The sequence below is a fragment of the Hydra vulgaris genome, chromosome 04, assembly GCF_038396675.1.
Source record: "Hydra vulgaris chromosome 04, alternate assembly HydraT2T_AEP".
NCBI lineage: Eukaryota > Metazoa > Cnidaria > Hydrozoa > Anthoathecata > Hydridae > Hydra > Hydra vulgaris.
In genome coordinates, this window is record NC_088923.1 from 34,445,021 (window position 1) to 34,472,511 (window position 27,491).

At 27.1% G+C, this 27,491-nt stretch overlaps 1 protein-coding gene and 2 long non-coding RNA genes across 4 annotated transcripts; 1 reads left to right on the top strand and 2 right to left on the bottom strand.

Annotated features, from left to right (window-relative positions):
- Positions 1–111: 111 nt before the first annotated feature.
- LOC136079780 (uncharacterized) lies at positions 112–26,943 on the bottom strand. Its single transcript, XM_065796158.1, has 9 exons — positions 26,806–26,943; positions 17,832–17,899; positions 17,064–17,105; positions 11,455–11,499; positions 11,333–11,377; positions 775–819; positions 609–635; positions 442–474; positions 112–296 (listed from the first exon to the last, which is right to left on the bottom strand). Exons 1-9 carry the CDS (start codon positions 26,811–26,813, stop codon positions 268–270), a joined length of 342 nt encoding a protein of 113 aa, XP_065652230.1. The 5' UTR covers positions 26,814–26,943; the 3' UTR covers positions 112–267.
- Positions 1,362–4,707, top strand: LOC136079782 (uncharacterized). Its single transcript, XR_010638216.1, has 5 exons — positions 1,362–2,350; positions 3,052–3,150; positions 3,806–3,964; positions 4,268–4,330; positions 4,416–4,707. It is a non-coding gene; the product is annotated as an uncharacterized LOC136079782 (long non-coding RNA).
- On the bottom strand, positions 6,459–10,956 carry LOC136079781 (uncharacterized). Of its 2 annotated transcripts, none has more exons than XR_010638215.1 (6): positions 9,811–10,956; positions 8,816–9,088; positions 8,013–8,111; positions 7,199–7,357; positions 6,830–6,981; positions 6,459–6,744 (listed from the first exon to the last, which is right to left on the bottom strand). It is a non-coding gene; the product is annotated as an uncharacterized LOC136079781 (long non-coding RNA). The 2 variants fall into 2 exon arrangements; XR_010638214.1 differs by having other exon boundaries at positions 6,830–6,892; positions 9,811–10,072.
- Positions 26,944–27,491: the final 548 nt, after the last annotated feature.

A 27,491-nucleotide genomic window follows, 5' to 3' on the forward strand; every position in this document is an offset into this window, starting at 1 on the left:
TGCGTTTAGACTATTATATTTTTTTCTCTTAGCCTTTTTGTATCATAGTATCTTTTTACCAACTTAGTTAAGTTTTTATGAAAATAAATTTAAAATAACAACACATACCTCTAAAATCAAGTTAAAAAGTTGTTTATTACATTGAAAATCAAATAGTGCATTTTTACACATATTTTACAAATCTAACAAAAATGTTCACATCAAATACAACTGATTTTTAAAAAAAATTGGAAATCTCCAAAAACTCAATTGAACCATATCTATCAATTAATGTCCACGACCGAAACTTTTTTTGTCTAAAAGATAAAAATATGGTTAAAAGAAACCCCAAATAAAATGTAAAACAGATAACTTGTTAAATGTGTTTTATTTTGCTTTTTCCATTTTGTGCTAAGTAATTCATTTTTTTGAAGTTTTTTGGAGAAGGATTAATATTTTTACCTTTGTGATTTTTGTTTTTGTCTCTATTGGAGTCTTAAAAAAAATAATAATACATTATTAAAAGCAAAAGTTAAAACTAAAATAGAAAACAGAAAACATCTTTAACTCTAAACTTTTGATGTCATGGTTTTTGTCAATTAAAAAAAATAATAAAAAAGTATATTTACCTATATTACGTGATGACTGTATTGGCACTAATTATGAATAATTAAAAATAAATCAAGTAAAAAAAGGTTTTTTTAAACATCTGTAGAACAATTATTTTTTCTTTTTTATTCAGTAATGTTTAATATAAAGCGATATTTTAAAAAGCTTATTAAAAATTTTATGTACCAGGTTTTGAGGGTTTTATTGAACTGTGCCTTTTTCCGTTTCCTCCTAAAAATCAATGAATTAAAATTAGTTTAACACGAACAAAATATAACAATAATAATTAACTCCAGCCCAGTAGGCACGCAACATTTTATTCACGTTTCAATCACGTGTATTTTAGGTGACTTCGTCCAGGTTACTATTTTACGTGAAAGTCACGTGAAAGTTACGTGCCAAAATATCTCGTCTTTCGGAACTTTTTTTATTCTCAAAAGAAACTGGCATAAGAAATGTGAAATAATATTTTTAATTATATTAATTATTTTTTTATAGTATAGTTTTTGTATTCATTATATTAGTTATAATTATTCACTTCTATGATAATATAATTAATTTTTATTGTAGTATTATCAAAATTAAAAAAAAAAAATTGGTCTATATAATATCTTTTAACGCAATGCATTTAAAACAGAACTAAAAAGAACAATATATTCTAAGTTGTAATATCTAATATCTAAATTATATCAAATTAAGTTAAATAAATTAGTACCCTGTTTGCCGTCCCTATTTGCCACACAAATAAGATTAAGCTCAAATACAAGGTATGCTTTTTTTCTACTTTATGATATAATATTTAAGACTGGCGAATTTGTCCATTTTGCTTACTTAATTTAGTACGAAATAAGTTATGTTATAACGAATTTAATATCAAATTAAGTAAGCTACATGGACAAATTATAAGTTCTAGCAGAACTTATTCTTGATTCTTGAGCAATAATAATGTCTCTAGAACTTCTGCATTATTACTCAAGAGTCGTTTAGATAAAAACCCAAAATAGATTTTCTTTCTTTATTTGGTTTTTATCAACAAGGTTAAAGAATTTATCCAAGATAATATCAATAAATAAATGTGTTATGTTATTTATTATTGATATATGTATATATTATTATTAAATAATTTATCTTTTTATAATATATGACATCTTGATCTCGTGCTTTACTTGTTAAAAAGGGTTAATACTTATTTATTTCCTTTTTTTATATTATTTGAATATTATATGAATATTATATATATATTCGAGTTATATGAAATTATTATTATATATATATTATATGACTTTTATTACTATTGTTATTATGTACAATATAAAACAGGTTATTAACACGGATTTGTTCGATGTTTTCCCCACAAAAAGATAATTATGATGCTATTGTATTTGAAACTGCATTTTACCTATCTTTCAATGTTAACAACCTTCCAATATGTAAAGCAAGTTTCTCTCAAGTATAGCATTGCTTTTTTAAAAATTGTTTAATGATTTAGATCAAAGAAATAGCAACACCAGAAAATCTTGTTGCCAAAACAGTTGGTGACTCACCATGTAAGATTTGTCTTAAAAATTTGTGATTTAAGATGATTATTTAATATTAATATTATTATTTAAGTTTTTATTTGTTTCTTTTGAGCTAAATTTGGTGTTGTGAGCTATTATTGGAAAAAATATTGACTTATTCATTAGATAAAGTTTAATGCCTGCTCTTACCCCGTTTCCTTCTTCATGTTTCAATCATGTATATTTAAGGTGACCTTGTCCAGGTGACAATTTTACTTGATTAAAACGTGAATGTTACGTTGCCAAAATATTGTGTATTTTGGAACTTTTTTTATTCATAATAAAAACCTGTGATTAGAAACTTGAAAAGATATTCTTTATTTACTATTTTTTTATAATTTAGTTTCAGGGATTATCTTATTCGGGATATTCCCGGAATACCAGATATTTTTCTGAAATTTATCTTTTTCCAAATATCCGAAAAGTTTTCCATACATACAACTTACATTACAAGTTCCATACATACAACTTATATTACAACATATAACAAGTATATATTATTCATCTATTTGTTTTAATGTTGTTTTAGTCATCATTCATACAAAAACTAAGAAAAGTTTTTAAAAAATTGAGAAACAACTTGGCTGAATGCAAAATTATGGGAAAAATGAGGGGGGAAATGTTCTGAATTTTTTCAGGATATTTTCCGTAAATTTTTTCAGGATATTTTAAATATAATGATTACATGAAATATGTAGTTTATATAATCATTATTGTAATTACTTTTTATTTTACTTTTATAATAATGTAATTATTTTGCATTGTAATTTTATAATAATTAATTTAAAAAGTAGGGCGTAAGATATCTTATAACTTCGCAATGCATTTTTGACAAAAATAAAATGTCACATATATAATATTTTATCCAAACATATTATCTTATAACTAAGTTTTATCAATTTAGGTTTAATAAATATATTATAAAGCTTAGTTCAAAATTGTGTAACGTTATGGCAGATAATTATCATATTGCAACACGCAAAAGATCAAACCCTATTACAAGGTATACTTTTTTTTCTACCATATTGTATATTATTTTAGACTGTCAAATTTGTCAATGTAATTAATTTGATAATAAATAAGTTATTATAACTTATTTAATATTAAATTTGTTAAGCTACATGACAAATGATAAGTTCTGCATAAAATATTATTGACAAGGAAGACCCAATGGTATTGTTATGTTATTGCCTAGGAATATCATTCTGTAGTAAGACCCAATAACCTTTTAACTTTTAAAGTTTGACTTTAAATTTCACTTTTCCCTCTCTTTGTCTTCTTTTTTGATCGCACTCTGTAGTAAGAATTTGATTTAATTCATATCTTGTTGGAGAATGCAACTTGATTCTGAGTTGAATTTTCAGCACTCTGTATTTATTGGTGACCTAATTTGATAATACTTTATTATACATATTTTTAGTTTTATACTTAATATATTATAAATAATTAGGGGTAGATGAGGCTCCTTAGCCATGGTGAATGTTTCCACAACAAAAGGAGCCTCAAGGTGAAAATCTGACCATGGATAAGGAAAATCATGATATAAAATCCCCACTATAATGCTTTGTGGTTATGTGATAACTATTACATTTTTATAAATTGTTTTAATTTTTGTGTGCATTCTAAAATGACATTTAATGCTGTTCAAAACTTTGTAGATTACTCATTTAAAGCAACTTCGTGGGCTGTCACCTTTGCATCTAGTGAGTTAATGTGTGAACAAGTTAATGCAGAAACAGATGCAAATATAAGAAGATGGAAAACAAAGTAAACAAATTATCATGTTATCACATAGTACACAGATGTTATCACATAAGGTGAGTACAGGTCTTTTTCTAATCACGCATATCAGTTATTAACTTTATATAGATATAGATATAGATAAATCTATAGATAGATATTAGATATAGATATATATAGATAAAAAATATTTTTTAAACTTGTATTTTTTATTATGTACTTCTTTTTTTTTAATCATCTGTCGACTTTTTTGTTACATCTTTTTTATTAAATACTTATTTACTTTTTTAGCAATCAGAGTATAAAATTAGAAGGCAAATGACTTTTATTTTTTTACACTGTATGTAGTATTGTTTTCTTAAAATTATTTAATGATTTAGATAAAAGAAAACAAATAACACACTAGAAAATCTTGTTGCCAAAAGTAGTTAGCAACTCTCAAAGTAAGATTTGTTTTAAAAGTTTGTGATTTAATATAATTATTAAATAATCATATTATTATTTAAGATTTTATTCGTTTCTTTTTAGCTAAATCTGATTCATTAGATAAAGTTTGATGTGTGCTCTTATAGAAGAAAATGTCGACTGATTCGTTAGATTATGTTTGAAGCGTGCTTTTATGGGAGAATAGATATATAAGTTTGAAGCGTGCTCTTCGTAAGTTGCAGATCTACGACTTCGTACTTATTACTTATTGGATATAAGGAGGATATTTTAACAAAAGTGCAGCTTTTATTACAAATTAAAAATTTTTATGTCAAGAACTAATATACTGACTAATAAAACCATGTATTTTAATACGTATTAAATATTTCCTCGACGATGAGTTTCTTTTCTTTACACGAATCCAAACACTTATAATTGTAATTATAAAGCATAGTTATTGCTTAAATATTACTTGCCAAAATTAACGTAAAAAGCACGTCTTTTGGACAGTTTAAGGGGACCAAAAAGTCACCACAAAAATATCACGTGCCAAAAGTAACGTGAAAAACACGTCCATAAATCACGTGAATTGGTCATTTCATGGGAACCAAAAAGTCACCTAATTGTCACGTGCCAAAATAACGTGAAATTCACGTTTTTGTCACGTCGCTGTGCCTACTGGGAGCCTAGAAAAAAATATTAAATTAAAAAATTAGTGCATTGTAAAAAAAATAAGTTTATTTACGATTTTTGATAAGCTTTTTTACATACTTTGAAATGATTTTTATATTGTGAGAAGTTAACTAGTTGATTGCGCTACAATTTTAGAACCGCACAACCAACTAATGGTAGAGTAACAATTAGAGCTGCACCGTTAAGTACACGAACGGGTAGGCCACGAATTTAAAAAAATAGAGACAATTAAATCAATAATTAATTAATCAGTATGACTTACAATAAATGAAGAAACGTTTGAACTTGAAATTTTTTATTTTATGAACAACACAAGTTAGCATTAAAGACTACTCTAAGCAAAACTGTCATTGGCAAAACACTTCTTTATAGTAACAGATTTTTCAACAGATTGATCAAAGAAAATTTACTTTAATATAATTTGCTTTCTAAAAGTATTATCAATAGAATTGTCTTTTTATTGGTAGATAGGTAACCATATAGAACTTCTAGTCGGTCTGGCACTCTAATCTATTTTTTTTTATCATAGTTGTAGGAGTTTTTAATAGTTTAGTTAGTGTCGCCGTGTGGTAAATCTACCTTTTTACCTTCATCTTGAGTTAGAAGCAGACATTTTACAAACTAATGACATTAAAAGTTTTTATACGATTACTTTACCTAATCTACCACATAACAGTGTAGGTGCGGTAGTGGTGTAGTGGTAAGAGCGCTCGCTTCATAAGCGAGAAGTTCGGAGTTCGACTCCCACCACGTCCCTGGAAGTACCGCGCTCAACTCAGTTTCTCCGCGCAGAGGCCTTGCTCGGAAAGGTTCGTGTTTCGGAGTTAAAGAGTTGAGAGAGGGTTGTACCACGAATAACAACTAAAAAATAAAAATAAAAAAAATAAAAACACAAAAAAATGAGTAGCCTCCTCGACTGTAGTGGCCCCCCTCGGGCCTTGGGGAGGTGAATAATCTAAAAAAAAAAAAAAAAAAAAAAAACAGTAACAAGATGAAGGCAACACATATTTTTTGTTTCTATGCAATACTTAATTCTCCAATTAATTATGCAAAATAATTGCTTTCCTTTTCTGAATTATCCCAGTAGGCACAGCGACGTGACAAAAACGTAAATTTCACGTTATTTTGGCACGTGACAATTAGGTGACTTTTTGGTCCCCATGAAATGACCAATTCACGTGATTTATGGACGTGTTTTTCACGTTACTTTTGGCACGTGATATTTAGGTGACTTTTTGGTCCTCATGAAATGACCAATTCACGTGATTTATGGACGTGTTTTTCACGTTACTTTTGGCACGTGATATTTTTGTGGTGACTTTTTGGTCCCCTTAAACTGTCCAAAAGACGTGCTTTTTACGTTAATTTTGGCAAGTAATATTTAAGCAATAACTATGCTTTATAATTACAATTATAAATGTTTGGATTCGTGTAAAGAAAAGAAACTCATCGTCGAGGAAATATTTAATACGTATACATGGTTTTATTAGTCAGTATAATAGTTCTTGACATAAAAATTTTTAATTTGTAATAAAAGCTGCACTTTTGTTAAAATATCCTCCTTATATCCAATAAGTAATAAGTACGAAGTCGTAGATCTGCAACTTACGAAGAGCACGCTTCAAACTTATATATCTATTCTCCCATAAAAGCACGCTTCAAACATAATCTAACGAATCAGTCGATATTTTCTTCTATAAGAACACGCATCAAACTTTATCTAATGAATCAGATTTAGCTGAAAAGAAACGAATAAAATCTTAAATAATAATATGATTATTTAATAATTATCTTAAATCACAAACTTTTAAAACAAATCTTACTTTGAGAGTTGCTAACTACTTTTGGCAACAAGATTTTCTAGTGTGTTATTTGTTTTCTTTTATCTAAATCATTAAATAATTTTAAGAAAACAATACTACATACAGTGTAAAAAAATAAAAGTCATTTGCCTTCTAATTTTATACTCTGATTGCTAAAAAAGTAAATAGGTATTTAATAAAAAAAGATGTAACAAAAAAGTCGACAGATGATTAAAAAAAAAAGAAGTACATAATAAAAAATACAAGTTTAAAAAAATATCTTTTATCTATATATATCTATATCTAATATCTATCTATAGATTTATCTATATCTATATCTATATAAAGTTAATAACTGATAGGCGTGATTAGAAAAAGACCTGTACTCACCTTATGTGATAACATCTGTGTACTATGTGATAACATGATAATTTGTTTTCTTTGTTTTCCATCTTCTTATATTTGCATCTGTTTCTGCATTAACTTGTTCATACATTAACTCACTAGATGCAAAGGTGACAGCCCACAAAGTTGCTTTAAATGAGTAATCTACAAAGTTTTGAACAGCATTAAATGTCATTTTAGAATGCACACAAAAATTAAAACAATTTATAAAAATGTAATAGTTATCACATAACCACAAAGCATTATAGTGGGGATTTTATATCACGATTTTCCTTATCCATGGTCAGATTTTCACCTTGAGGCGCCTTTTGCTGTGGAAACATTCACCACGGCTAAGGAGCCTCATCTACCCCTAATTATATATAATATATTAAGTATAAAACTAAAAATATGTATAATAAAGTATTGTCAAATTAGGTCACCAATAAATACAGAGTGCTGAAAATTCAACTCAGAATCAAGTTGCATTCTCCAACAAGATATGAATTAAATCAAATTCTTACTACAGAGTGCGATCACAAAAGAAGACAAAGAGAGGGAAAAGTGAAATTTAAAGTCAAACTTTAAAAGTTAAAAGGTTATTGGGTCTTACTACAGAATGATATTCCTAGGCAATAACATAACAATACCATTGGGTCTTCCTAGTCAATAATATTTTATGCAGAACTTATCATTTGTCATGTAGACTAATAAATTTAATATTAAATAAGTTATAATAACTTATTTATTATCAAATTAATTACATTGACAAATTTGACAGTCTAAAATAATATACAATACGGTAGAAAAAAAAGTATACCTCGTAGTAGGGTTTGATCTTTTGTGTATTGCAATATGATAATTATCTGCCATAACGTTACACAATTTTGAACTAAGCTTTATAATATATTTATTAAACCTAAATTGATAAAACTTAGTTATAAGATAATATGTTTGGATAAAATATTATATATGTGACATTTTATTTTTGTCAAAAATGCATTGCGAAGTTATAAGATATCTTACGCCCTACTTTTTAAATTAATTATTATAAAATTACAATGCAAAATAATTACATTATTATAAAAGTAAAATAAAAAGTAATTACAATAATGATTATATAAACTACATATTTCATGTAATCATTATATTTAAAATATCCTGAAAAAATTTACGGAAAATATCCTGAAAAAATTCAGAACATTTCCCCCCCCCCCCATTTTTCCCATAATTTTGCATTCAGCCAAGTTGTTTCTCAATTTTTAAAAACTTTTCTTAATTTTTGTATGAATGATGACTAAAACAACATTAAAACAAATAGATGAATAATATATACTTGTTATATGTTGTAATATAAGTTGTATGTATGGAACTTGTAATGTAAGTTGTATGTATGGAAAACTTTTCGGATATTTGGAAAAAGATAAATTTCAGAAAAATATCTGGTATTCCAGGAATATCCCGAATAAGATAATCCCTGAAACTAAATTATAAAAAAATAGTAAATAAAGAATATCTTTTCAAGTTTCTAATCACAGGTTTTTATTATGAATAAAAAAAGTTCCAAAATACACAATATTTTGGCAACGTAACATTCACGTTTTAATCAAGTAAAATTGTCACCTGGACAAGGTCACCTAAAATATACATGATTGAAACATGAAGAAGGAAACGGGGTAAGAGCAGGCATCAAACTTTATCTAATGAATAAGTCAATATTTTCTCCAATAATAGCTCACAACACCAAATTTAGCTCAAAAGAAACAAATAAAAACTTAAATAATAATATTAATATTAAATAATCATCTTAAATCACAAATTTTTAAGACAAATCTTACATGGTGAGTCACCAACTGTTTTGGCAACAAGATTTTCTGGTGTTGCTATTTCTTTGATCTAAATCATTAAACAATTTTTAAAAAAGCAATGCTATACTTGAGAGAAACTTGCTTTACATATTGGAAGGTCGTCAACATTGAAAGATAAGTAAAATGCAGTTTCAAATACAATAGCATCATAATTATCTTTTTGTGGGGAAAACATCGAACAAATCCGCGTTAATAACCTGTTTTATATTGTACATAATAACAATAGTAATAAAAGTCATATAATATATATAATAATAATTTCATATAACTCGAATATATATATATATTAATCATATAATATTCAAATAATAAAAAAAAAAGAAATAAATAAGTATTAACCCTTTTTAACAAGTAAAGCACGAGATCAAGATGTCATATATTATAAAAAGATAAATTATTTAATAATAATATATACATATATCAATAATAAATAACATAACACATTTATTTATTGATATTATCTTAGATAAATTCTTTAACCTTGTTGATAAAAACCAAATAAAGAAAGAAAATCTATTTTGGGTTTTTATCTAAACGACTCTTGAGTAATAATGCAGAAGTTCTAGAGACATTATCATTGCTCAAGAATCAAGAATAAGTTCTGCTAGAACTTATAATTTGTCCATGTAGCTTACTTAATTTGATATTAAATTCGTTATAACATAACTTATTTCGTACTAAATTAAGTAAGCAAAATGGACAAATTCGCCAGTCTTAAATATTATATCATAAAGTAGAAAAAAAGCATACCTTGTATTTGAGTTTAATCTTATTTGTGTGGCAAATAGGGACGGCAAATAGGGTACTAATTTATTTAACTTAATTTGATATAATTTAGATATTAGATATTACAACTTAAAATATATTGTTCTTTTTAGTTCTGTTTTAAATGCATTGCGTTAAAAGATATTATATAGACCAATTTTTTAATTATGATAATACTACAATAAAAATTAATTATATTATCATAGAAGTGAATAATTATAACTAATATAATGAATACAAAAACTATACTATAAAAAATAATTAATATAATAAAAAATATTATTTCACATTTCTTATGCCAGTTTCTTTTGAGAATAAAAAAAGTTCCGAAAGACGAGATATTTTGGCACGTAACTTTCACGTGACTTTCACGTAAAATAGTAACCTGGACGAAGTCACCTAAAATACACGTGATTGAAACGTGAATAAAACGTTGTTTGCCTACTGGGATAGGACAGGATTGACAACAAAGTTGAGAATATTAGCAATAGCATCAGCAAAAACATGAACATTCAAGTCTTGCTTTGCTAATGTTAAAATTGTACACATATTATTAATTTTATTTCTGATGAACAAAAATCTTGCCAACAACTGTACTTAGGGTTATCAAAATCCTTAACACCACATGACCATTCTATTCAATTGACACCAGATAAATGTTTCTTTATCAAGTTTAATTTTGTTTTGAAAAAATTATTTGAAAAGAATTAAATCTAATATAAGTTTTTAACAACCACAACATACACTCTCTTTATCTATTTTTTTTTTTTTAGCAACTGCTGTCACCATCTAACTACTGTGACCATCTAACTGCTGTCACCATCTAACTGCTGTGACCATCTAACTGCTGTGACCATCTAACTGCTGTCACCATCTAACTGCTGTGACCATCTAACTGCTGTGACCATCTAACTGCTGTCACTATCTAACTGCTGTCACCATCTAACTGCTGTCACCATTAAAATCATTTTAACTATCTTTCCTATTCATTTTCTTCTTTTAGTTGTTAAATTAAACAAGTAGGATAAATAAACCAAAAGGTCTGAATCTTATTAAATTAATTTATGTAATATAAAAAGTGCCTAAAAACTTTCTGTTATTTAGGCAGGAAAATTGCATTTCTGATTAAATTTTTTAAAAAACAAGTAACATATTTCCTGTGTTAAGAAATTTCTTATCCACCAATTTATTCAAAGCAAGAATTTATTTATAGCAACAAAAATACTTCTTGTTTTAAGAAATTAATTTCTTAACTATGTACGATAGATATTTCGATTTTGCTGTGAATCTTAAAACAAGAAATATACATTTAAATTAAGAAATATACACTTAAAACAGGATTTTGGTTAGATTCTAGATAGATTAGAAACCAACAAATTTAGTCACAACTTGGCATTTAGAACTGTTCTTAAACAACAGTTAACTAACTCTTAAACAATCAATAAACAGTATAAGGTATTAAACAGTAATAGGGCTTGATAAAAAAAAAATTATAAACAACTTTAACCAGCTTTTGATGGTTTTATTGAAGGTGTTCTTCTTCCACTAGTTTCTAAAAAAATAAACAATTGCATATTTTAGAAGGACAATTGTGAAAAACAGGTAAATCTCAGTAACAGAATTTCAAACCTGATTTTGATGGTTTTAATGAAGTAGGTCTTCCACCATTGGGTACTAAAAAATGCAATTATATACTGTACAACAAAATCTTCAGATACACCGTGTATGAATTACATTGAAAGTTATTAATTTATGTATTTAAGATAAATTATATACTGATAAATACTAGTAGTTAAGTTGTACACTATTGCGTCGTCTCTGACTTAAATATAGAAACAGTTGCTGAAGGTTTAATAAAATAGGAATAATGTCACAATATCGAGAAAAAGCGATACTATCTATTTGTATTATTTCTTTAGTTAAAGAGCGTTTTTCTAAAAGGCGCTAATTCACATTTTTATTGTAATTTTAAAATAGAAAAAACTTATTATTCGGCAAGGTACTTTTCGAATATCAATAATTTTGTTATCGTAAATAGAGATGGTAAAACACTTTTTATTCATACTAACATTGTTTTGTGCCTTCAATAAAGAATCCAAATGTTTATTTAGAAAAAAAATTCAGTTTTGGAAAAAATGCACTTATCGCCTTTTAGAAAACAGCTCTTCAATTCAATATTTTCCGTGCCGTACGATACGAGCCCAAGTCGTAAAATAAGTAGCATAACATATCTTAACAACACGTCCCCCGTATCATAAAATAACCTGTGTCGTATGTGCATCGGGTGTATCGTACAATAAACCCACCCATCTCGTACGGTACGGAAGATACACCCGTATCATACGGTATGGAAGATTTGTATTTGGATGGTTGATTCCCGTCTTTACTGAAAGAATTTTCTAGTTTACTTCTCCGTACTGGTATGAAATCTCTTCCAAATTATATGTTAAACATAGACTCATTTTAATTTTCTTGAATCTTTTAAACGAATATGTGAATAGATTTAAACTATATTTACTATGTTTACTGTAGGTTACCGTTGGTTTTTGTTGTTTAATGAAGATATGGCGTCGCCTGATCCTAAAAGGCAGTGATATAAAAGGGTTACGAGAGAATAAGCGTTTGAAAGACACGTAGGAAATGATTTAATTTATGCTTTGCGCCTTGATATCAAGTAGGCATGGGAGTTCATCAAAAGAGTGGGGTCTTTATTCTAGGTTTCTTTGAGACACTAAATTATGATGTTTATAACATTATAAGTGATGTCTATATTTTGATGTTTAAAACTGTTTGTCCAATCCTTAACTTTAATCATTAGAAATAGTAAAAAAAAATAATGTTCTGTAATATTCATAAAGAATTAATAGAATTAATTTATTTTGAAGTCGGCTTGAATTCAATTTTTCTAATACTATAAACTTTTTTGAAAATTAAGTTTGTTTTTAAAAATTAATTTTTTTGCAATGTAATAGAAAATAAAAAACGCGCATTAGTCAAACCAAATAATATTCTATGGAAATTTATTTACTTAAATAATGTGTAATACGTGTGAAATATGAGATTTTGGCTACTACGTTTTTAACTAACAATAAATTTTTACTCCCTAGTAAAAAAAATTGATATAAAACTTATTTATTTGTAAAAGTCTTGTATTAAGTTTTTACTGTCATGAGATATTTTAACACCCCACAAATTGATTTTTGGACCACGTTATATTTTGTTAATAGTATTGACAAAATACAACCTGATCACAAAAAAGATTTTTAGGATCAGGATAAAACAAGCTTCAATCTTTAAAAGGTTTAAAAGTGTTAACTAAAAATTTTTTTTTTTTTTTGCAAATGAAATAATAAATATAATTTAAATATTTTGATTTACCGTTTACAAACTATTCGTATTCACAACTATATACAATTGAACGTAATTATGCAGAAAGCAGTCAGCCACAAAAACTTGCACTGAGATAAAAGCACTTTTTTCACGTCTAAATACTGAATAATCAAATGTATACAACACAAATATTTTGCGAGGCAATTACTGTGAATTTTAGTATGAAAGCCTGGCTGGTTTTAGTAAAGTTTAGTTTAATTCTTCTCTCTTTTAGTAGAGTATAAAATTGACTTTTCTCTGTCGGGTGACATCAATATCTTAATTTAGTCGAAATTGTGGACTGGCTGCTTTCTGCATAACTACGTTCAATTATAAGTGCGTAAGATTTTAAACTAATCTTATTTGGTAGTTAATGGTATAATGGCTATGTTAATATTGTAATTATATGCTGCATACATATTATTTAGAAGCAGGAAAAAATCCCACCGAAGTAATTCCCCGGGAACAATTTTCCTAGAGAAAAAATCCCACAGAAGAAGATCTTTTTTTTTTTACAGCGAGATATATCAATATAGTAGTTCTTTATAATATAAGTATTTTATACATACATATTATGTTACTAACATCACCTTAATCCTTCATTTTTCATAAATCGACTAAAAAATAAGTGGAAGGAATGTACATTAACTGACTGACAAATAGACAGAGCATACAAGGAGTGTACATATATAGACTAAAAATTAGATACAACATGCAAGGAGTGTACATACATCAACTGACAAATAAGTATAACATAAAAGGAGTGTACATACATCGACTGAAAAAATAGGTAGAACATGCAAGGAGTGCCGTTACATTGGCAGAGGGTTTTGGTTTAGAAACTGGCAATCTATTAATTTCAAAAAAGTATTTTAAAAAAAAAATTTTAGCGGGGGATTTTTTCAGAGGGGATTTTTTCCGAGAACCACTTTGACAGGATTATTTGAAAAATAATCAACTTAGTTATTAAAATACATAGTTATTAAAATAGTTAATAAAATGAAACCTTCATTATTTTTTATGTGTTTTCATAATTATTAATAATTGATAAATAAATTAGTAATTAAAAATCAATAAATTAGATTTAAATTAGAAAAAAATTTTCTTAGCTAACCACACTTTTACAATTTTTTATGTGAATTGGAAAAAATTAAAAAAAAAGTTTGTCACATTGACAACAATAAGGCCAATAAAAAGTATAAGAAAATGAATATAAGAAAAAAAAAAAAATATATATATATATATATATGTATATATATATATATATATTAGGGGTGTAATATTTTCTCAAACTCAAAGAGCATGTCATATTCTGATGAGCTTTTGTAAAAAAATTCAGAGAATTTAGTTTCATTATGTTTCTAGAAAAAAACTTACGCACTGACCCACTAGAAAGCCGATCCAAAAGCTGTTAATCAAATAACAAATACGCTTAGAAATTATTTACTGGTAATTTAAAGTAAAGTGTTTTCCGCTTTTTCCTAAAATAACATGTTAAAATAAGTAATAAAGATATATATCACGTAAATAAAGCTATATTGATAAAACTAACGAAACATCAAAATGCTTAAAAACTACACTGATAAAACTACATTAACTAAAAAGTTTGCATTTGCTTTAATTGTGATTTGTTAATAAACTTTTCAAATACAAAGTTTCTTCAGAATTGCAAAGATTTTTTATAACTTTTACTGCTCGTTTGGCACAATTGTTTGATCTTTGCGTATTTATAGACGAAGGAATATCACACTAAAACTTCGCGAATGTATTAATAGGCTTCTCTAACTCTTTACCATTTTCAGGGTTAAAAATTTGATTTGAAAACCAGATATTTGGCCATTTTCCAGCAAATCAACTGTCATCTTAAGTCATTGTCTGTCTAAAAGAATTAGTATGTAAGCGACTAGTAAATAAAATGCCCAGGAGTTTCATCTAGATTGACTAATATTTGTTATACTTTTAAAATTAACCTTAGGAAATTTCTTTTTATTCCAAAAGTATTTCACTAATAAAATGATTCAAAAACTGCATGTCATCTCTCCATTTCAGTTCATTCTTCTTTAATTGTCAGCGTTCAATGTTAAATAGTCATATTTACTACGTATTTCTTCAACAAAATAATATGACTGTTCAGATGAATTGGTACAACCTCCAAAAATGTCATCCAAACTTAACTTTAAAAATTGATTTGTTATATGGAGTTGACAACCAATTTAGAGAGCTTTCCGAAAGCCAACGCTTTCAAAATGTGCAATTAATCTTTTTATCACGCCACTTGTTTTCCCAGTGTTAACATTTGTTATATCTGTCACAATCATTTTTATAGATCCCCAAAAATTAAATTCATTCAAAAGTGCTCGAAGTCCTTCAAAAATTGTCTCTGACTTTCTATTCTTCAATACCATTGGCTTTAGCCTAACCTCTTTTTTATTGCTCTTTATCACGACTACTTGATACTTCACCCCAGCTTTTTTTTCCTTCAAAATGCAAACACCAAATCTCGACCTTTATTTCTTTTCTCAATTTATCTTGCAACTTTTTAATTTTTTCCGATGACTGCCATATAGATTACTGGTTGAATTAGTGCAGGAAGATCAACACCACCCATCTGATCTCGTTGAAACACTGTGGCAGCTTTTCGTGTACTTACTTTGCTTGACAAACCAATTTAATTTGTTTAATTTTTCATTTAACAATATTTATTGAAGGTCACAATCAATACCACTGTCATTTACTGACTCATAACTTTGACGGAACATTTCCAATTTTAATTTTCTTTGAATGATGTATTTTTTAGAATCATTGCAATATGTCACTCATTCTTCATTGCAATATGTCACTCTTCCAGATGTCTCTAATTGCTTTAAATAAAGATTTTTACCTTCAGAATGCAACCAAAGTCCATCCTCTTTTGTTATATCTAATAAACCATCAAAACCATCAAGTACCTGGTTTTTTGATTTCTATTTGTCTCGTTTTAATCAACTTTCAATTTTTCTTGGAACTGATCTTCTGTCTATTGTTGGAAAATTAAAATAAGCCCATAGTTCTGAATATTCATCTGAAACTTTTTTTATTTATCCTTTCACATTTTTGCAGTTTGATGTCAAGCTGGTGTATCGGCTAATTATTTGTCAATTTGTTGGCATTTTACATATTGTTCCTGATGATTCTTGAGATTTACTCTTATGTAATCTTTTATTTTTCTAAAAGTGAATCAAATACTTTTTCCATACGTCTCTTGATACTTTGGTTGCAGTAGAATTTTTGTTTGACATATTGAATGGTTGTGTAATAACTGAACTTGTAATGCCTTATACAATTTATTATTTGATAAGATTAAATTACATAATAAGATTATTTGATAAGATTAAATTACGCTAAATTTCACTAATGAACAAAACAAAAAAGTTTTTCATCGCAGAGCATTAAGTTAAATCAGAAATTGAAATAGCCCGTTAAGTTTAATAAAAATTACCTCATAAAAGAGCCTAAATCTCCTTAGAACAATCCTTTAGGAACTATATTTCATTTGGTGCGCGAGTTTTTAAAAAGGTGTACCTTTAAATAGTTGTTAATTTTTTTTTTTAATATAAAAGCTCATAACTAGGTAACATGCTCATGCTCATTTCAATATCTTAACACTCTTTTTGTTTTATACCCCTAATATATATATATATATATATACATATATATATATATATATATATATATATACATATATATATATATATATATATATATATATATATATATATATATATATATATATATATTTATATATATATATATATATATATATAATAAATTTATTATATATTTTTAATATAATTATTTAATTAAAAATATAATTATTTAACACTGCTTACCAGATTTTGAAGGTCTTATTGACGGATGGCGAGTGTGAGATTCTATAAATTAATAAATAATTATCATTAAATGTTATGAAAATAAAACAAATATTATCAAGTTTTTTATCGCATTAAAAAGCAATTTATACTCCATATTAAGAAATTGTATTTTTTATTGATAGCATAGAAAAACTATTTTGATTTATGAAGTTTAAAATAAATTTTATCATTTTAGTTTATTAAGTTTTGAATAAAGTTTATCGTTTTGTATTTTTAAATAAATAGCATATAATATAATAAACTTGTGTCATACAATAAACCTGTGTAATATAATAAACTTGTGTCATGCAATAAACTTGCGTCATACAATAAACTTGTGTCATACAATAAATTTGTTTCATACAATAAATAAATTTAAAGTTTGCTATTTCGGTACACTAAAAATATGTTTCATTTTAAATGGGATATTATTGTTTAAATAAAGTGTTATTGAGTCACGCTGAAAAAAAAAACTGAAAAAAAAAGTAGAGTCACAGTGTCAAATGAATATGTCACATGCCTCAATAAGCTTATAATAATAAGTCATAAATTTTAACTAAATAAAAAAATAAAACGTTGTAAACAAAATTTTGGTTAATTCATTTAAAAATACTAAAAGTTAAACTACTTCGCACTTTGTATTACTTATTTTTATTAGTTTGTTAATATAAAAAAATATGAATTAATGTGGAATGTCAGCATTGCATGTTAATAACCAGCAAACTTATAAAAAAAGTATCAACTAACTTCTATCGGCAACATTATTTTCGATAATGACCAATAAAATTGCAAGAAAAAAGATTGCCACTGTTGCCCTAAAAATAAAAAACATAAATAATGCTATTGTTTAATCTACAGAGCAAGTACACATGTAAAACTTTAACTGGTTTAGCGAGTGTTATTAACTTATTTAAATAGTTTTCCATATGGCGTTATGTTGACCTGGTTTAGCTAATATGAATTAAAAATAAACAACATTAGAAATAGGCATTATATAGTATTTCTTATGTGCAGTAATGGTGAAGAAGGTTTTTTTAAATTTTAAGCAAAAACTTTTTTAACTTTGAATTATTGTATTTTTATCAGGACCAACTTGATGAATATTTAAAATGTGATAAAATTTTTTGGTGGGACCATTATATTAACTTTACACCAGGTATGTCATACTCAGTGTCTTAGAGACCGATATATCTGAACACCAAGTAAGCAACAAATGTAAAAACCTATTGCTTAATGAATATTCAAAGCATTTAATAAAACTATGTAAACAAACCGAACTCAGTTTATTCTGTTTGACTGCAGCACATTTAAAACATTTTGTTTAGTTTTTACTTGTAATCTTTTAAGACTAACAGAGTTCAAACTTTTTTTAGCTTAGTTTGAAAACTGTTGTATTACTGTTGCATAAACTTTATTTTAACATTAGTTAATGTTTTTAAGTAATACTTGAACGTTTTGACAGCTAGACTAACGGTCTTGTCATACTTATAAAACTAATAGTAAATTTAGCTTTTCTTTTGTACTTAAAGCCTTGAAAAGAGTTCATGAAATCACTGGAGGAATGCCTGTTATTTTTAACAACTGTAGTTTTTTAAAAATCTGTAAAATTTGAAAAAAGATATGTATGCATGTTGTATGTATGTATGTATGTATGTATGTATGTATGTATGTATGTATGTATGTATGTATGTATGTATGTATGTATGTATGTATGTATGTATGTATGTATGTATGTATGTATGTATGTATGTATGTATGTATGTATGTATGTATGTATGTATGTATGTATGTATGTATGTATGTATGTATGTATGTATGTATGTATGTATGTATGTATGTATGTATGTATGTATGTATGTATGTATGTATGTATGTATGTATGTATGTATGTATGTATGTATGTATGTATGTATGTATGTATGTATGTATGTATGTATGTATGTATGTATGTATGTATGTATGTATGTATGTATGTATGTATGTATGTATGTATGTATGTATGTATGTATGTATGTATGTATGTATGTATGTATGTATGTATGTATGTATGTATGTATGTATGTATGTATGTATGTATGTATGTATGTATGTATGTATGTATGTATGTATGTATGTATGTATGTATGTATGTGTATGTATGTATGTATGTATGTATGTATGTATGTATACATGCATCTATGTATGCATGTGAAAAAGAAGTATTTTATTCCCAATGTAGATAGATATTATATAGATCTATTACCTTGATATATATTTATCATGGTAATCATGATTTACAATGAAGTAATAAATAGGTATCGCTTATTTTTGCTGAATGCATTAGTGCATTATAAATATGCTTTTTTTTAAATGCATGCTGCAAGCACTGATATTGAGAGTGGCTGTTATGGAGAATAGTTACTTTCAAAAGTTATATAAATGTAACAGAAACTTAAAATGATCATAACTTTTAAACATTAAAAGATTATAAGCTGAAACTTAAGATGTTTTTTTTTTTTAATTTAAATTTAGTGTAATCAAGTCCAAAAAAAGTTTATTTACTCATTACCTTCGTGTTTTAGATAGGGAGGCTAACTTTTTAGAATATTTTAGTTCCTAGACTCCAATCGTCTCAATTTTTTTGAAAATATTTTCATTTTGCGAAAGCAAAAACATATTTATTTGAATTTTTACTATATCTGAAACTGTCATCTGTAACATCAAAATATCGTGCCAAAGCTACTGTTTTTAAGATAATCGTTTTCTTTATATATGAATATGTTTTTATAAAATGTAAATTGACTTTAAAAGTTCATGAAAAAAATCAAAATACAAATTGCGATTATTTAGAACATAAAAAAGAGATTATTTAGAGGGTTGTTATTTTTTGTTTTGTTTTTACAATTAAAGTAAAACAAATTATTTTAGGTAATAAAACAGTAAAAATGTGATTTCTCATTTTTACTGTGTTTTTTTTATAAATAATTGAGCACAATAAATATCCTTTTCATACAAATCATTTATCATAAAACAGGATTGGTCGGAAAGCGGGAGCGATCGCTCTCGAATACTGACCACGAAAATAATATTTAGTTGCGAAAATCTGGTCAGGTTTATTAGTCGTTTTGAGAACATTTAAGTTTATGTATGTCCTTAAAGCAAAAATTTGGACATACATGGAAATACATGGACATACACAGAAAAATACATAAACTTGAATGTTCTCAAAACATCTCGGCGCGGAAGAATAAAAAACAAATAATAAAAACCGCCAAATTTACAAACAAACTAATTCTATTAGTTTAAAAAATACGCTGACTAAGCGAAAAAAAGTTCTAGAGTATTCTGCTGAAATGTTTTAAAAATTGAATTATTCAGGATTTGTTAAGTTTTGAGATTTCTAGCATAAATTATTTAAGAATATATTATCAAACGAACTATTATTTTAATAATATGGCTCATTCTTGGAGCCGCATCTGCAAAGCTGTAATTCTTTTAAACTAATATTAAAGTTGTTTACAAAAATAAATGTTAATAAGTTGTTTACAAAAATAAATGTTTTATAATATATATTTTTTAAATTGTCAAAATTTTGAAAGTTTATTATGTATTATAGATATTTATATTTTTTATTTAAAAATTATGTATTTTTTATGTATGTAATTTTGGGTATCTGTTTTTTAATCTAGTGTAATCTTTTAAAGCGACTTTTACGATTTATTTTGTAAACAAAGACTTTTAACACTAATTGCGTTTTCGATGAAGTTATTAATAATCATTAAATTTAATAAAACTAATTATGAAATAAACATACAAGAAGTTTCTGGTTACTAAACACAAACATGCATACAAAGTAACTCGCAGATAAACATAAAGTGACTTACGGGCGGATCAGCACTGCGTCAGCGGTCGAGACAGAACACAACATACATGAACGAAACAAAAGCATACATAACAAAACACAAAAAATAATTACATTATTTATCTGTGTTTTGTCACCAAACAGGTTCTCTAAATAAATGAATAGTTCAACGTTCCTTTAACTTAAGTATCTTTTAATACAGCTGTTTTGCGCCTAGCGCAAATCCTACACCATTTTTTAACAACTAGTCCATTTACTTCCGTGTACCCGATTCTTTTCCTCAAGAAAGAAAGTTTTTAAGGTCTTAGGTATTGGTTTACTAACTCTAACTAATTTTGCTTCAGTTGTCATTCGTACAAACTCGTTATACTTAAACATAGTTACTTTTTTCTGTTTTAAATACTAATTAAAATTAAAAAGCCCACTCACTAAACATCATCAGCGGTGTTGTGAAGCAGTTTCGTTTCCTCTTCATAAAGTATTTTTAACCTTTTTTAGTTGATTTCTGTTTAGTTAATTTAACTTCTACAGTAACTCAGTGATTTAATTATTTCATTCGTTCATCTTACTAAGAAGAATTGTTTCAAATATGTTAAAATTTTCAAACTACGCGAAGCATAAAATAGTTATTAAAAAAATTAACTTTTTTATTTATAAAATTATTTAGCTTAAATATAACTAAAACTAGCGTTAGTTTTATTAGAATCTTGTTGGACTTTTCGGGGCCGGGGGCTATTTTTATTTTGAAGGCCTTTATTTTGTGTCACAGCGTAAAAATGGCTAAAAAATAGTCTTCTTGAATATTTCGGGGCCCCTAACATTGCGGGACCCGGGGCCGGGGCCCCCTCTAACACTAACCCTCCTTAATCCAGCACTGGAAATAAGGCACGAATATATAAATAAAAATTATATTATACTCTTTGATAAATAAAAGAACATTTCTTTCCTTATTAAGCAATCGTAAGATGTTACTTTATATAAAAAATGCTGCTTAATTTTATAAATAAAGTTATTTATAAAATTAAGTAAATATTTGTTCTAAACGTAATTTATTTTGCTTTAAGTTTTTTGGCGTTAAAAGTTATTTTCTTTTCTTAGTTTTTTTTTTTTTTTTTGTAATTGTCTCTCACCGGTCCAATAATCTTTCGCATTTTTTTATTGTTTTTTGAACTGTTCTAAAAACAACTAAAAAAATCTGGCCAGTTTTTCACAACTAAATATTTTTCCGTTGTTACTATTCGAGAGCGATCGCTCCCGCTTACCGACCAAGCGTGATAAAAAGAATCACTTTAAAAAATATTTTAGAAAAAACTATTTGCTCGTTATTTAAATTTCAAAGTTTTTGTTTAAACTGATTAAGAGTTGTAAATGCATTAGTATCATTATTGAACAGCTTAATCCGTACATTAGGTCCTCCAAAAATTATTGCGAGTTCAGTGGAATTATATATATTGGAATATATATATTGTGCTGAATTTTATTAAATAATGGTTTAAAGTATTCAGTATTTCAAAAATTTTAAACATAAAAGTTATAAATGGTTTATGTTTATTAGGTAAAAATCTAGTATTTTCAATTTTGTTAAAAATGGTATGAATGGAACTTTGTATGAATAATGTGTATGTAAATGGTATGAATAAACTGTGTACGCTTGATGGGTCAGGGTAACAACGTCAGTTTTTGCCATGTCTAATAACATCTGTCCAACAACATCTGAAATTTCGTTGATGTCGAATAAAATCTGTGCAAAAATTCAATGGCTATTACAGATGTAGTTACATCTTTTAGGTTGTCAAAGTGTAATAACATCTGTGCAACTACATATATACCAACATCTCAACCTTTGAGATTGAAAGATTGGTTTTTCTCGAGCTGTATATATTTATGTATATATTCCCTGCTGTTGAGAAAACTCTTTCCCGCTGTATATATTCCCTGCTGTTGAGAAAACTCTTTGAGATGTTGATGATGCATCTGGTATACAGAGGTTTTTTCTGACTAGCCTTGATATTATTGGGTAAATACCTGGTTTCGTTTCCAGAATTCCAGTAACAGGTGATGCGGAAGTTATCGGACAAATCCTAATTTCATTATTTGAGCATTACAATTAGTTTTTGTGGTTTTATGCGTAGGCTTAAACGTTCTATAAAATATAAACTTTATTATTTGAAACACAATTATTTAAAATGAGGTTAAATGCAGCTGAACGACAATCTTTTCGAAAGCGACTAAAAATGTTTTTTGTAAATAAACCTAATATAAAAAAAAAAAGTCGTAAATCATTTTGAAAAGGAAGGATTTGCTCGAAGTACAATATATGATAAGCTAAAAAGACTTGAAACTGTTCAATCGTTTTCTGATAGAAAGCACCCTGGTCGTCCAACATCCTGGACTAGAGAAAAAAAAGCCGAATTAACGAGACTTGTCAACAATCGAAAAGGAGACAGTCAGAGAAAAATAGCTATTAAATTCGGTGTAAATCAATCGACAATTGGTCGTCAGTTAAAAAAAATGAATATTAAATATAGAAAACGTCTATTACATTGATAACGTATCCAATCCCTCAAATTTGCCTCAAGCACGACCAATTGAAAATTTTTGGGGACATTTGGCACAGAAGGTTTACGAGGGAGATTCGCAAGCTTCAACAGAGCAAGTTTTGATTGATCGCATTAAACTAAAACTACAAGAAATTGATTTAAACTTTTTACAGTCGCATATGAAAGGCGTCAGAGCAAAATTGAGATCAATTGCAGATGGTGGTGTTTTTTCACATAAAAAATAATATATTTTTATTAAAAGATAAATTTTTTTATTTAAAAAAAATATAATAACAGTTTTTTTTTTTATATATAAATAAGTTATTGACGTTTTTATTTTGTCCGATAACTTCCGCATCACCCGTTACATTTGTATTTGCTGGAACTGGTTTTGAATTCAAATACCCTTCAATTTCAGCAGAAATGGCTTTCTAAGAGCTTGTTTCATCTCCAGGATTAACGTAACCTGCACCAAACACTTTCTTCCTGAGTTGTTCAGTGAAATCAAAATTGTCATCATCTTCATCATCCAACATTAAAGTGGAAGGAGTTTTTTGGCTAGCTAAAATTTCTTTTTTGACAGTTCTTCCATAGCTTTCTTTACTGCAGTTTTGACTACTTCAAATTTTTCCCCCTCGTCCACAAAGCACATGCCCTTGCTGTTAGGATCTAAAAAATGTGCAATAGAGAATTCAATATTCACTATCTCACCTTCGAATCTTTTGTTTAGATCTTTATTGAAGTAGTGAGCTAGCTCTGATGAAACTTCGATTTTTGGCTTGATCATCTCCCTTGCTAATCTTCCTCTGATGTTGTATAGACAATTAATAACGGAACAAATGCTAACATTCTTTTTGCTGCTGCATTTCTCAGAAAATTCTGAGAAGCTTCTCAAAAGCCGGATGACAGATTAAATAGATTCCACTTCATCTTCTGCTGGTAAAATATCTGCGAACTTACAACCTCCAGAAACAGTAGGGTTCGGATTCTTTAAAGAATGCATCGCCGAAAAAAGATCCACCACAGACTTCATTTGATGGAGGTCAGAGTTCCATCTTGTGGGGCATCTCTGCACTAACTTCGTTCTGGAGTTATTTAGGGCTTTGGCAGCATTAACTAAAGTCATAGCTTTTTAAGAGGACTGGTAGAAGTAAATTACTAATTTTGTTATTTTATGGTTGAGAATTGACCACTTCGGAAATATTGAGGGAGTATTATTAAAAATATTAGGCAAATATTATTTCCTTAATATTTGCCTTAATAAAACGTGATGCATGCAAACAGTTTCCAAAAAAGAACTAATTATTTAAAAGTTATTTGAAAATTTTCCTTAATATTTGTCTTAACAATAAATGATATTTTAGAGAAATGCATAATGTTTTCAACAAAAGAACTAATTATATGCCTTAATTGTTGAAATGAACGTAACAATTTTTTAAACTAAGTTTTATCTCTATTTCTATTTTTATTTCTATTTAAGTAGAAGAAATATAACAATATATAAATTTCATCGGACCAATTCACTAATTGAAGCAATCTGCAAATCGAATTAATTTGCCAAAGAATTAATTCGCTTCCCACAACAATAACAAAAAAACCCCGCAAAAACTGAGTTTGAAAAATTCTTAACTTTTAAATCAAAATAATATAATAATGGCTTACCGTAATAACTGTAAGTGAAGTAGACTTGTTGAAGTAGACTAGATCTGTTAAACGAATTGTTGTAGGTTAAGATTTCCAAATAGGAATGATTGAAAATAAAAAAGAAATCCACTATTTATAGGACGCGAACAATAAAAATGTAATTTATTTGGACCACACCATTTAATGGTGACGCGAACGGAACGCGATTCGTATAATTCGCTAAGCGAATTAAAGTTAAATTGATTCGTAAAAGGTTTTTGGAATAATAATCCGAACATAAAAAAAAATCCGCAAGTTAAAAATCCGCTAGCCGCTCGTAAACATTTTTCGGATTAATAATCCGAACAGCAAAGAGAATCCTAAAAAAAAAATCGCTATTAGTTCATAAATTATTTTTCGGATTATGGTTTGTAAAATATTTAACGATCGGACTGTCTTAATATGCAAAATATGTCGGTCTGACTTTTTGTGGATTTTACGAACCGAATCGGCGGTGCCTGATTCTACAGATGTAGTTACATCTTTTAAATTATCAAAGTGTAATAATATCTGTGCAACTACATCTGTAGATTTTTATATGAAGTTCTTTTTAAGATGAATTAACTAATAATGCATAATTTAACCAGATATTATTACATATAGAAATTTTTTCAGATGTAACTACATCTGGAAAAAATATTAACTAATAATGCATTATTTTAATCAGATGTAGTTACATATAGGGTCTTTTTCAGATGTAATTACATCTAAAAAAAAAATTAACTAATAATACATTATTGTAACCAGATTTAGCTACATATAGAAGTTTTTCAGATGTAACTAACTCTGGAGAAAATTCTTCCAGATGTTATTGGACTCGGAGAATAATTACCAGAAGCAGTTACATCTTTCAAAAGATGTTGTTAGAGGTAGTTGAATTTTTAGATAATATTGGACAGATTTTATTAGAGTAAAAGAAAAATACAGATGATCTTGGAAAAAAGTGTATAGATGATCTTGGACTACTCCACAGATGTTGTTGGACAGATGAAGTAATCTTTTACCCACTTGATGGTAATCAAGTTGCATGTATTTGCTAGTTAGTGTTGCAATAAGTGATGTTTGTATAACTAAGGTTGTGATGAATAAATTAGAAATACATGTAGTTTAAGCACAATTGATCTAAGAATAATTCCTATATAAAGTAAACCAAAATTGTTAGAAATTTATCTTTTAGATATGGCTATGTGATCTTTCCAAGGTATTTTTTCATCAAATTTAAACCTAAAAATTGTATTGATATTAATTCATTTTTTACTGCATGGTCACCGTTAATAAGTTTCAAATACTTTTTTAGTAGATTTAAGAGAAATTAAAACTTTCAATTAATTGACGTCGTGTAAAAAATAAATGTATTTTTTTTTTTGTCGCATTTGTCTTATTACATTTGTATTATTACATGCCGTACACGTAAAGGCAATATTCTAACTCTAATTAATTTTCTCTAGAAAGTTATTTTAATAATATATGTTACAGTAAATACTCATAGTAATTGACATAAATGTTACTTTACCTAAAGAAAGAATTATACCTACATTTGGGCGTAAGGATCTTACATATATGTGGACGTATGAGATTTTGGAAGATACTGTTCATGGAAAAAAATTTACTAGTTATGTAAATAAAGTGAATTCACACGAAAATATATTTAACTTACCTTGTCATTTTCCTTTCTTATAATTTACCTTTAGTATAAGTTGTTCGTGTACAAATACCTTGCACTTTTTTTAGGGAATGATCTCTTTTATACTTTTATTTAATTGATTGACTCATAAATATGGATTACAAAAATATAAAAAGAAACCATACAAGTTGTATAAATAATATTGTCGTTGCCATTGTTTTCATTGCATGAAACTATGTGTAAAATTCAAATTAAGTTTGAATGGTCTTTTACAAATAATTTTAACTTGATCATTTTGATCAAACCCACGCGTGATTAATGCAGCAGTTTTCTCCAAATAGTTTTTAATTGTTGAAGAATAAATTAAAAGAAGGTTAGCCGAAGTTATTCTGATTTGGTGTAAATGTAGGTTATTGTTTTGGTAATCTGTAGATAAATGAACATCGCAAAAATAAAAATAAGATTAAGCTATATTATATTAGCAAAAAAAGCTTATTATTCGCTATCATATTTTTATTATCATTACACAGTTTCTTCCATTTAAACCTTTTTTAACAAACTAAAAGTACTAGGTGTGTGTCAAACTAACAAATATCATTTTACATTTTTTTCGGTTGAATTATAAAAAAATTTGATTTATTGGCTATAGATTTCGAATATAGTTTCTATCAGTTTAGTAAGCCACGTATTGTAACATAAAGAGACCTAATATACTTTTG

What these genes read in the sequence shown, in the direction of transcription:
- LOC136079780 (XM_065796158.1), bottom strand. An exon ending in AATAAAACCCTCAAAACCTG is followed by an intron (nt 636 to 774) that starts GTACATAAAATT and finishes ATTCATAATTAG; the next exon opens with TGCCAATACAGTCATCACGT. An exon ending in ACAGTCATCACGTAATATAG is followed by an intron (nt 475 to 608) that starts GTAAATATACTT and finishes ATTTTTTTTAAG; the next exon opens with ACTCCAATAGAGACAAAAAC.